The following is a 12,618-nucleotide window of genomic DNA, read 5'->3' as shown; positions in this document are numbered from 1 at the left end:
GGTAGGATACTTACAAATCCCCGATCGTATCCCCCATGACCTCTGTCATATCCTCCTCTGTCATATCCTCCTCGGCCCCTCTCATGACCCTTGTCCATGTGGCCCTCATAGTCCCGGGGGCCGCGATCCATGGGCCCTGGGTAATCCCTTGACCCCAGACGGGCCTTGTTAAAACCCCCTCCTCCCTCCATGTGCTCCTCCGGATGGTACTCTTTCACTCTGTACGCACGAGGGGAGGGAGAGGAGGAGGAAGATGAGGAGGAGGGAGAGCGGTCTCGCTTCTTTTTGCTTTTCCTTTAGAATGAGAGAGAACAGAGTTGAAAAAAAAAAGTAAAGTTAGGTTAAGGTTTTAGGGTGTGCTTTTGTGTAAATTAAATTCTACATCAGAGCCACCTTGCCATCTATGGGAGCTGTATGAGAATAAACCCACAATGTAACACCATCTTTGCACTATTAAGTTAAACAGAAGGAAAAACTGTGATGTGACACTGTGGCCTGTTTGATTTTGAACAGTGAGCTTCATATTAAGAAAAACCGATCTGCATTTATACAAAGTTGAAAATAAATAAATAGCCCACATAAGACTGAAATTATCTACAAAATGTAAATTTGAACCTGTACATTTGGCTGAATTTGAATTAGAACATTAGAAGAATCATATAATTACAGGAATTTGAATTATGCTACATTTAAAATATAAAGTAAAAAAAAATAATACAGTGCTTCCTCACAAACACCAACTACGTAAAGTGTTTTAAGAATAAAGTTTTCCACTGTAAATGAAAACTGGTAAGTTAAATCAACATTGAATCATCAAATCATTATAGTCTAGAACAGGGTTCCTCAAATCTTGCCCTGGAGGGCCAATGCGCTGCAGAGTTTAGCTCCAACCCTGATCAAACTCACCTACCTGTGATTTTCTAATGATCCTGAAGACATTGTGATTAGCATGCTCAGGTGTGTTTGATTAGGGTTCGAGCTAAACTCTGCAGGAAAGTGGATCTCGTGGGACAGATTTGAGGATCCCTGGTCTAGAAAATGAGCACAAGACTAAAACAACTTGACCCAGGCTCAAAAATAGAGTACTATTCAAACATTATTCATGAACATACTTTGATTTCTTGTGTTTGGAGGATCTATCAGGGGAGAGTTCACGGCTGGGAGTGCGTGAGCCAGCTGAACTCTTTCCCCCCTCTCGTTTAGGGTCTTTTTTACGGCGCTCAATAGCCAAGCGAAGGTCCACCGAATCGCCATCATGCCTTTTACCATGCTCCTGTAGAGACACAATAATGTCCAAAATAATTAACACATTTTCTTGAATCATTAGTGTAAACAACTAAAGGTAAGAATGCCTCAATTTTGTCTTGAACTACAATGTGATTTCATCTAAATTTGAAGCTTAAAGGGACAGTTCATCCAAAAAAAGAAATTTAACTCATCTCTCTCATGTTTACACAAACCTGTATAACTTTCTTTTTTTGACAAAATATGATGTTTAGCAGAATCTCTTGTCAGTAATCTGTTTTCCAAACAATGAAAGTTAAGATTGACTATTTAGTTTGGACTTCATTCTATTGATTTCTGTAGCTCGACAGCAGTCATCCTCATTCAATTTCTTTGCACAAAAGCAACATGTGAGAGATTCTGATAAACATCTGTTGTTTGCAAGAAAATGTCATAGACTTGAAAATGAGTTTTATTTTTTTGTGTGAACTAACCCTTTAATATTAATTTATTATTAATTTAGGGTCAACCTAGGCACAAGAAGAAAATACCACACACTGAAATGGCAGATGCTTATGGCAATGAAAGTCAAAACCCAGCTGAAAATCTATCTACTGGAAAACTTTAGGAATGACCTACATTCAATCCTCATTTTTTTTTTATTTAGTCACCCTCTATGACTTTACAGTGTTGGCTGATGTTGGCCAAGTTTTAATGAAACCAATGAAATGTGTGTGCTATTTTAAGTCATAATGTGATAGAACATGATATATTGGACACCCACTGAAAATGTGACAGACGTCTATTAACACGTGAGACTTTACGACAAAAAACGAACCAAAACAAAAAACGCACAGATCTCATGAGAAAGCAGCATGCTCCATGCTTTCCCAATACTGATTAGTACTGAGCCTCACTTTTTTTTGGTTTTATAAACACATTTGCGAGGAGATATACTTACTATGCATTGGTTAGCGGTCCAGTGAAAGGCTTGGACACAGGATCAATTGTCACTTCCTTTTGATTAGCCATTTTGTATGGTCAAGTATGTACCCATGATTAATCATATGACAAACGCTGGAGGGTGAGAGCGTAACGCTCAGTAATACAAGACTGAGATTGGGGTTCTTGTGCATTAGCATTATACATCTCATAGCACATTTCTGCCGTTTCAGCTGGTACACATTTGGGAAGGAATTTCAGATTTGAAAACTCTCTGTGTCACCTTGTAGCCGCTCTCTTCAAAATCCTCAAACAGGTGAGAGTGCTTCTTAAAAGCACTGGGAGACACATCGATTCTCCTGTGGAAGAGCAAGCAAAAAAATTTATTAAGAGAGGAACAAGGCATCTTACCCATAATAATCCACAAAAGCATTTGGAGATACATGAGTGGAAAGCAGACCAGAATACAAATACATCTACCTGTGGATCTCAGGACTCTTCCTCGGCTTCGTTTCCATCTCTGCAGCTTTTCGTTGGTATAATCCAAATCGCTCATTCAGAGTCAACCCAGATGATTTGAAATGTTGAGCTACATTCAGAAGACAGAAAAACGGGTAATTTCTTGCATGCCACCATATTAAAATGTTCAAATATTAAGCCTAATTATTTTAAGTTCCCCCCCCCCCCCCCAAATAAAAAAGTCCTAGGTCTGCACCTTGAAGCACCTCAAAGCACAAAGTGCAGAAATAAAATGAAGCATTGCACATAACCACCAGATTAGTCTGGTATTACCTTTAATATGATGTACTATGGTGACTATATGTTGAGCAAATAGCTCTGATGGGCTCCTGCGAAGCTGAGCAGACTGAATATGCTGGAAGATCGAGCGAAACTCCTCAAGATCTTTTTTACCAGGGTGCACAAGATCCCGTGACAAACGTCTTTCTTTAGTTAATGCACCTGATGAGCTGAGAGAAAGCAGTGAGAATCATACACATACCCAAATGCCATTAAAAAAATTATAATAATAAAATAAATAAATAAAAAACAGCAGTACATGTGAATTCAAATGCATACCTTTCTCCATCATCAGTGAATGCCTTTATACTGAAATTAAACTTCGGGTCTTTCTTCGCTGAGGATTTAGCTGGTGGCGAGGCCTCTCTTCCAGCAGGAAACAGTGGCCTGCCTCTATTGTCTGATACTCTCGATGGTGATGGAGAAGATGGGCTGATCCTGCTTTTTTTCTTTTCTTTCTTCTTAGAGGCCTTTTCTTCTTTTCTAGACGCATGCTTCCGACTGCGATAAAGTTCCTCGTCCAGTTCCTCCTCAACATCTTCATCCCTCCGTGATGAATCTTTGTTGGACAGATAGATGGAGTCATCCCATTTCCCGAAACGCTCTTCAGTTAAGCCCCGCATTGTGACAATGGTTTTGTCTTTATACTTGGATTCCTCCTCAGTCTTCCTGTCTTTCATTTCCTGGCGATACTCCTCTTCCTTGGCATCCAGAAACGGAAGTCCTTTGTCAGTCTTTGAGCCGTCGTAGCTGGAATCGGATGCGTCGAAAACCGTTCTCAACTTACTGCCGCTCTTCTCACTGTCAGCGTCTCCCAAGCTTAAAGTCTCACCCCTGCCATTATCTCTGTCTGATAAGGGCTTTTTCTTTTCTGCCAAAAACCTGAGGTGAACGATCACAAGTTAATCATATTTTCTTTCATCAAGGAGCAGATTGTATTTAAAAACATTTACATTTTCAAACCAGCATAACCTTTCACAGCAAGATAAGAAAGGTTACTTACAACAAACAACAGTTAAGACATGCGCAAACTTATGGCTCAACTTTTCAGCAATGCAGACACGACTAACCAGGATGGGTTTTTATTCCATACTTACATCATTATAACTTTATCTCCTAAATTATGGGATTGCAAACAACCTCATAGCACAGGTAAACGCCCATTTGTGACATTTGAGTTTGAAATTGGTTTTCCATTATAAGCTCTATTCTTCCAAGGATCTTTGTTGCTGTGCAAAGACTAAACACATTTGAGAGAATGATGATTGATTAAAAACTGCCTGGAGGACAAAAGCAAGAGAGGGAAAACCTTCAAAATTAAAAGCAAAAACATACTTTTTGAAAGCGGTCGAGATGGAGTCTGATTTGTCTTCGGTCTTCGCATCTTCCTTTGAGAAGAACCCGAAGCCAGATGAGGTTGGTGTTTTTGCCAGTGGACTTTTACTGGCAGGGCCGATGCTTCGCCACAGTGGTCCACCATTGCCGGAACCTCCGGAAATGGACACTTTGACCTCTGTCTGACCACCAGCAGATGGGGCATTGCGTTTGGGGCTGGTCTCGTAGTCAGCTAGGCATTCCCACTTGCTACTGGGTTCCTCTGGGGTGCTTCCTGTAGGCTTGGATGATTCTTTGCTGGCTCCCTTGCTCTCCCCTGGTGAACCCCTTTCTTTGTGATCTTTAGAATGGGGTCGTCTAGTGCTAGAGTTGCGTCGACGTGGGGACGAGGAGCGGGAGGAAGAGCTGGAGTGCCTGGAATGCACAGAGGATGATCTATCGGAATGGCGTGAGCGGCTTCGGCTTGCTGATCGTTTCCGTGGTGAGTGGGAACGCGAGCGCCCCCTCCTAGGGCTGTATGAGTGGTCGTACGGCTGCTGCTGGTCTCTATGGCCGTGCCAGTTGTTGGAACGGTAACCATAGTTGCTGCCACCTCTATTATAGTTACCTCGTGGGAAATAGCCACGCCCTCTGCCCCGGTACTGAAAGGGTCTCCGGTAGCCACGGAAACCACGGTTATACCCACGATTACTCTGGAAATCTCTGGAAGGATAGCTCCTCTCCCTGCTATGCGAACGGGATCTTGATCTAGAGCTAAAGGACAAGAAAGATGAAAATTCAAAGCACAGAAAGAGGAACACAGGAAGATAAGAGAGAGAAAAAGATAGAAATAATGCAGTTATGATTCATGACCACTTGATGGTGCTACAGAATCAATAATCACACAAATGAGCAATTTCGTCCTTTAAAGTGTTAAATCACTTCCTGTAAATTTTGCAACGGATGGTACTCTTACAACCCTTTTACCACTGACTAAAAGATTACACTGCCTAAAAGTATGCCTTCATCACAATCTTCTGAAATTACATATATGGAAATTTCATATTAAAAAGGAACTACAACTTAAATTCATTACCTAAACCTGGCGATGCATAAAGTTAGACGTGTTTAGAGCTTAACTACAGGCACCATGGTCCAAATTTACCAGACTAAACCAAACATTTGCTAACATGAAAATGTCTTACCGTTTTTGCTTTTTCATTGGAAAACTGATTAAGAATTACATTTACCGACAAGCATACCGACATGCTAAGCCACATGCAGTGGAAAGAGGTAGTCACGACAAAGAAAAGGAAACTGTTTTTAGCCTAGCGCACATAGGGCACATAAAAAAATAACAAAAAGGGCTGGGCTGTTAGAAAAAATAGAAAGACTTTTATAGAAATAGAAAGAGGAGGAGCATCTGTCAGGAAACTATGGTATCTTATTTTAGTGCTATTCGAATATTCATTGATTTTGAGTCATGGGTAGAATAAAGTGCTCAGACGCAGCTGTTTTTAAACTGAGCTATGACATTATAGCAGTTTAAAATAACCAGATTTCTTGTTTTAATGCTATTCCAACTAACAGTTTGTTGCAAAGGAAGTGGTTGGAATCTGTTCTATCTGTCTACCTGTAGCGACGCTTTCTGGACCTTGAACGGGAGTTACTCCTCGAATGAGACCGTGTGTAGGACCGTGATCTAGACCTGGACCTGGACCGGGAAGCAGAATTCGGGGGCTTGGACATCTTTATAGTCACAGTATCTGAAAAGAAAAATCGCATTAACACAAGGCTGTCACACTCATATAGGAATACAGAAATGTGGAGAAAAGTCCCCTAAAAAATAAACAAACACAATTAAATCTTTATGAAATTAAAACCAGACCAAAACAAAAAACAAAAAAACAGGCTAGCTAAAAAAAAAAAAAGTGTTCAACAGAAGAAAGAAATTCATGCAGGTTTGGAACAACATGAGGGTGAGTAAATGATGACAAAATATTCATTTTTGTTTTGGGCATAATCTACTTTTTAAATGGTTTTACAACATAGCAACTACTATTTATAGATTACTGTTATCCCTCCAATAAATGATGGTACACTTACAACCCTTTTACCACTGACTAAAAGATTACACTGCCTAAAAGTATGCCTTCATCACAATCTTCTGAAATTACATATATGGAAATTTCATATTAAAAAGGAACTACAACTTAAATTCATTACCTAAACCTGGCGATGCATAAAGTTAGATGTGTTTAGAGCTTAACTACAGGCACCATGGTCCAAATTTACCAGACTAAACCAAACATTTGCTAACATGAAAATGTCTTACCGTTTTTGCTTTTTCATTGGAAAACTGATTAAGAATTACATTTACCGACAAGCATACCGACATGCTAAGCCACATGCAGTGGAAAGAGGTAGTCACGACAAAGAAAAGGAAACTGTTTTTAGCCTAGCGCACATAGGGCACATAAAAAAATAACAAAAAGGGCTGGGCTGTTAGAAAAAATAGAAAGACTTTTATAGAAATAGAAAGAGGAGGAGCATCTGTCAGGAAACTATGGTATCTTATTTTAGTGCTATTCGAATATTCATTGATTTTGAGTCATGGGTAGAATAAAGTGCTCAGACGCAGCTGTTTTTAAACTGAGCTATGACATTATAGCAGTTTAAAATAACCAGATTTCTTGTTTTAATGCTATTCCAACTAACAGTTTGTTGCAAAGGAAGTGGTTGGAATCTGTTCTATCTGTCTACCTGTAGCGACGCTTTCTGGACCTTGAACGGGAGTTACTCCTCGAGTGAGACCGTGTGTAGGACCGTGATCTAGACCTGGACCTGGACCGGGAAGCAGAATTCGGGGGCTTGGACATCTTTATATTCACAGTATCTGAAAAGAAAAATCGCATTAACACAAGGCTGTCACACTCATATAGGAATACAGAAATGTGGAGAAAAGTCCCCTAAAAATAAACAAACACAATTAAATCTTTATGAAATTAAAACCAGACCAAAACAAAAAACAAAAAAACAGGCTAGCTAAAAAAAAAGTGTGTAATTTGCCTGTTTGTCATTTGCAAAACGGATTTACCAATACTTATTTTTATGCTTAAAAGGACTGTTCACCCAAAAATTTATATTTTGTCATCATTTAATCACCCTTATGTTGTTCCAAACCTGCATGAATTTCTGTCTTCTATTGAACACAACAGAAGATATTTTGACTTCCATTATATAGTAAAAATAATAATAAATTACTATGGAAATTAACGGCTACCAGCAACTGTTTGGTTACCAAATTTTTTCTAAATATCTTCTGTTGTGTTCAACAGAAGAAAGAAATTCATGCAGGTTTGGAACAACATGAGGGTGAGTAAATGATGACAAAATATTCATTTTTGTTTTGGGCATAATCTACTTTTTAAATGGTTTTACAACATAGCAACTACTATTTATAGATTACTGTTATCCCTCCAATAAACTACAGCAGTACTGATCACGGTGACCTGAACTAACTCCCGCTTACAGTAACTGATGCAACTCCAATACATTATTTGTCTTCAAACATACATGCTTGATTTCCTACCTGATAAACATTTACGGTAAACTGTTTTTTTTTTTTTTTACCTTGACCCACTATGGATGAATTCTGTGTACCGCGTTGACCAGATAAATCAAACATTAAAAGAAAACAACTCTGAAAGTATGCAGCAGATGACCACAAAAAAGAGAACCAAACTGACTCGATGGGCCAGAAAGCAAAGGGTGAAACGGTTTCAGATTCTTAAACATGTAAAACACACTTCCTTATAATATTGTGCATATTTTGCAGAAGTCCTTTGCAATAACCGAATGATGCATTCAGACACTTTATTTGCAATATGCCTATAAACAATATATATTCGTTTTCATTTCTGACCAGTTTCTGAGAAGAATATATAGCTCAGAATTGCCTCCACTGACTGGTTAACTATTACTCTATGAGATTTTAACAACTCCAGGTCCTGCTTTTCCAGTGCGTTGCATTTATCTAGTAACATTAGATGCCTATGTTAATTGATATGCAGCATTTTTCAGTGTGGGATAGAGATCAGGGTGTGTCATATAGCATGAAAGACTTGTATACGTAATGTCTATGCATTTGGCAGTCAAATCAGGAACAGGAACAACTGCCAAGCAATTTTCACCCAGTCCTTTAGGGTAAGAGACAGTCCAACCCAACCGGTGCAGCTAGTTTCTAATCTATTCAGGAAATACTAGGGGAAAAAACATTTGCATTGATCAAACCATCAGTACAGAGGACACTCACTGGCTGTGTCTCAAAACCTAGTGAGCTGTCTATATAGACAGCACTTTAGACTCCGTCGGTATTAGATGAGAAGTTCAATAGCCAATTCATTTGAAATACCCCAAAAAAGCTGTCTAGGTAGGCAGCTCACGTGATTGAGGCATTATGGAAAACACTACTATTCTTCAGATGGTAAAATCTCAATGCAAAAGCCAAGAAACAGCCATTTTATGAGACACATTCAAAAACACTTTCGTTTTCACTTCTTTTATGTTAAGGGTAGGGATGCGCCGATCTGATATTCATATGGGGTATCGGCTTCGATAGTGCCATTTTTCTCGGATCGCGTATCGGTCAGAGAGGGCCTATCCAAATCTGAGATTTTTTTTTCCCCGATTGTGCAAATTATTCAGTGTTACTTCTGAAGCTATACGATAGCTTAATGTGAGCTACATATGAATATTTAAGTCATTACATTAAAGTTCACACAAACTCTTCATTACTATGCATCAATTTCTCTTCCCTTTGTGCTTTGCAGTTTTTAACACGAAGCGCTTACAATGTGCACATCCGGTGTGTAGAATGATGCACTTGAAGCAACACGACGTAAGGCTATGATGCCATATTGCTTCAAGCGCATCATTCTGCACACCGGATGCGCACATTGTAAGCCCTTCGTGCTCATAGACTGTATAAAACCAGTTCATGCTGCACTGTATTTGTTTTGTCCTATCATATTCATCACATATTGCCTTATTAAAAAAATATGCTATACATTCAAAAGAAATGTATTTAAATTTTATAGTATATACTTATATATAAATACATTCATGAATGTTTTTAATGAATGGATTTTATAATACAAATAGCAATGTGTAACATATTTACCATATTTAGTGCAACACTTATTTGTTCCCCACAAATTAAGTTTTTTACTAAATGTTTGGATTTCTAAAATTATTGTGCACTGATTTTTCTAGAATAACTTTTGCTGCCAAATTATCCACTAACCTAGTTTACGATAAATTTTTGTCAGATTATAAATATACATAGGCCTATATTTTTTCATATTTATTGTTTATTAAATTTTTCTTTATAATGAAGTAGTCTGTATCTACTAGATTGTGAAAGAATGATTATCAGTTCCACACACAGAGATATATAAATTCGACATTTATTTAAATGAGGGAAAAAAACTTCACTGGTATCGGATCAGTATCGGTATCGGCCAATACCGAACCCTAGGTATCGGAGGCGAAAAAAGCGGATCGGCGCATCCCTAGTTAAGGGTGGAAATAAAGAATGAGTTCAGGACAATAGTCGCATTACAACTGTAACTTTTTATATGATCATCTACAGTCATTCATTTTCAGGACTGTTTTAAGGGGTCATATGATGCGATTTCGATTTTTCCTTTCTCTTTGGAGTGTTACAAGCTCTTGGTGCATAAAGAAGATCTGTAAAGTTGCAAAGACTAAAGTCTCAAATACAAAGAGATATTCTTAATAAAAGGTAAGAGTCAGCCACACCTACCTAAAACGGCTCGTTCTAACACGCCCCCACATGTCTACGTCACGATGTGGGAAGATTTGCATAACGCCACCCAAATGTTCACGCAAAGAAAGAAGGTGTGACTTTTATTCTCTCTGTAGTATTGTTGTCGCCGCCGCCGCCATGTCGTGAAGGCGCTGTGTGATTCGCCAAATATTCAGATGTGTGCAGCACATTTTATGGAGGACTGTTTCCTGATAGAGTAGACCACGGGTTTTCAACCTGTGGGGCGCGCGAGCATCCGTTAATTCAGAGACGTTCTCTTCAGAATTTATGAATATGAGTTAACAAATCTTTAGCCATCCACTAGGGGGCAATCTGACTCCCACTCCTAGTCGACAGAAGCAGAGTTGGCTCGAGTATCAGTCACACTCAGTGTTGGACTGATACTGATATAGAAACAATGCATGCAGGGAACACATTTGGTCATTAAATTTGATTGACCTTCAACTATGTCAAACATTCGACAGTCTTTTTTAAACAAAATAAACGTCATCTTTATTGAGCACACTGTGTAAATATTTAAAGTGCAAATGTGGTAAAAGTCTGTGAATCCCTAATGACACAAAGTAAACTGGAGACAAATAATCTCTATTAAAGCGTACGAAATTTGATTAATGTTTTTTTTTCGAAGTAGTAAAAAGTCCATTCTAAAACCCAAAGGAAGAGCTGCAATGGAGACTTTATATATCTCTCCTTTCTGGAAATAACATATTACGGTGCAGCTGCAAGCAGGTTTTTAAAGCCATTAAACAAAGCAACTCGGTGTAAAGCAAGTTTGTGGCTGATGGTAACATGCTGCAAGAACACATTTAAATAGAAAGGTTGCAAATAAATGCAGCACATACATATATGCTTATCAACAGCTACCAAAACAGCCCCACAACAAACAACTAGTACATTCTCAGTTGTCTTCACACCTTGCAGTGACTCATGGGAAACTGTCCAGTGAGGCTTTATATTGGCCATCTTGTGCGCCAAGGGTTCATGACAGAGCATACTGTTTAACAGGCCTTTAAAAGTCAAAGGTTAGAGGCAAATATGAACTTTAGATCTAGGGCTCCGTTAGCCATCCTGGCTAATTCAGATTTTGCAATGTAAAACTGTGTTGTGAGATTATATTAAAACCAGTGTTATTGTAGTACTAATGATATATTTATTAACGTCTTGACTTAGCTTTTATTTGTACATTTTCAGTTTTCATTTGAATTTGAGTTTATTTTGCCGTGTGCTTCTGTCTTTTTATTAGTTTCTTTTTTCTGTTTAGCTTTAATTTTATTTCAGCTTTAGCTTCAGTCATTTTAGTACTTCACCTTAAAAAATCATAAATTTGAATTTTTTTCACTATACTCAAATACGGCAAGTCTTCTATCAAAAGTTAGAGATTTTTAGTATAAATTCAAAATTTCCCCATCTTTCAAGAGGCAATGATACATTTTAAAGCTCTTTTTGTGTCTATTTTTATTTCCCCTCAATAATATTAGGACAAACATCTGAGACAAAGTTGAAGCATGACTTGAAAAGTCTCCTGAGCAACCTTGGAGCCACCCATTTTTTCCTAGGGGTTAATCAAAATGAAATGCAAACCTGAGACCAGTTTTTGTGGACTCAGGCAGCACGCTCTGTCACTCATTAAGATCCTATTCGTTCCTGTCATGCCAAATGAATTAAACCCCAGCTGGCAGTGTCTACCTTACTCATAACTCACTTTGTATCTGTTATCATCCATCTAAATATACAGTGCCTGAGATGAGCATTGGACTATCAGGGCCAAGAACACATCAGTGGGTGTGCGGTGGTGAAACTTCAGGTGGATGCTGCCAGAGTTAAAACAATGTGATTGGAGCAGTTTCACTTTTCTCTCTCTAGATAATAGGATATTAATAGCATACTGTCACTATGTTTTTTTCATACGTGCACCTAAAAATTAAAAAATTGCTGAAAAGTTATGCACCTCATGTCATCCTGGATGAATTTGTTTCTTCATCTGAACAGATTTGGAGAAATTTAGCATTATATAACTTGCTCAATAATGGATCCTCTCCATAATCCATAATAATGCTTCCTCCAGGCTAAAAGGTCCATCCCAGGTTTTCCTCTCACATCAAAATCCATCAACATATAAAACGGTATATCAAATCATTTTGTTATATATTTTATAACATCGTTGAGAACCATCCTTAAACAAAGTTAGGTATAAAAAAATCATGAAACCTAAAAATTGATTGGTGATTAAAAAAAAAAATCCCATTGTTTTTGCCTTTTCATGTTTATTCTTGTCATTTTATTTGTAGAAGAATGGAGTCCTCGTGTCCTCTACAGAGGACAAAGCATAACATATAAATAAAATATAATTTTTCAAAAATTTTATTTTACCATTTTTTTCTTATGCTCTAAACAATGTAATGACATGAAAAAATACTAAATTCACAAAAAGCGATACCATAGGTTCTCAAGAGAATTATATGTATCCTTCGCTGCCTTAGATATCCCAC

The 12,618-nt window shown here is 38.1% G+C and overlaps 1 protein-coding gene across 5 annotated transcripts in view; it reads right to left on the bottom strand.

Moving 5' to 3' along the window:
• Positions 1-11,056, bottom strand: part of LOC107559704 (thyroid hormone receptor-associated protein 3) — a 13,195-nt gene extending 2,139 nt beyond the window's left edge. For 2 of the 5 annotated variants that reach the window (XM_016243603.1, XM_016243605.1), the window contains exons 1-8: positions 5,912-6,042; positions 4,300-5,052; positions 3,244-3,846; positions 2,959-3,134; positions 2,647-2,755; positions 2,450-2,525; positions 1,113-1,273; positions 15-294 (exon numbers count right to left, since the gene is read on the bottom strand). In XM_016243603.1, the coding sequence (XP_016099089.1) occupies positions 15-294; positions 1,113-1,273; positions 2,450-2,525; positions 2,647-2,755; positions 2,959-3,134; positions 3,244-3,846; positions 4,300-5,052; positions 5,912-6,027 (2,274 nt within the window). In that variant the 5' untranslated portion in view covers positions 6,028-6,042. Of the gene's footprint in view, positions 1-14; positions 295-1,112; positions 1,274-2,449; positions 2,526-2,646; positions 2,756-2,958; positions 3,135-3,243; positions 3,847-4,299; positions 5,053-5,483; positions 5,572-5,911; positions 6,043-7,041; positions 7,175-10,979 lie in introns of those variants that run through there. The other 3 variants (XM_016243602.1, XM_016243604.1, XM_016243607.1) reach the window with 3 other exon arrangements.
• Positions 11,057-12,618: the final 1,562 nt, after the last annotated feature.

This window comes from Sinocyclocheilus grahami, unplaced genomic scaffold, assembly GCF_001515645.1.
Source record: "Sinocyclocheilus grahami isolate Dianchi unplaced genomic scaffold, SAMN03320097.WGS_v1.1 scaffold695.1, whole genome shotgun sequence".
NCBI classification, from domain to species: domain Eukaryota; kingdom Metazoa; phylum Chordata; class Actinopteri; order Cypriniformes; family Cyprinidae; genus Sinocyclocheilus; species Sinocyclocheilus grahami.
Note: the sequence above shows the minus strand (reverse complement) of the source record. Positions and strands in the feature narration are given on the sequence as shown.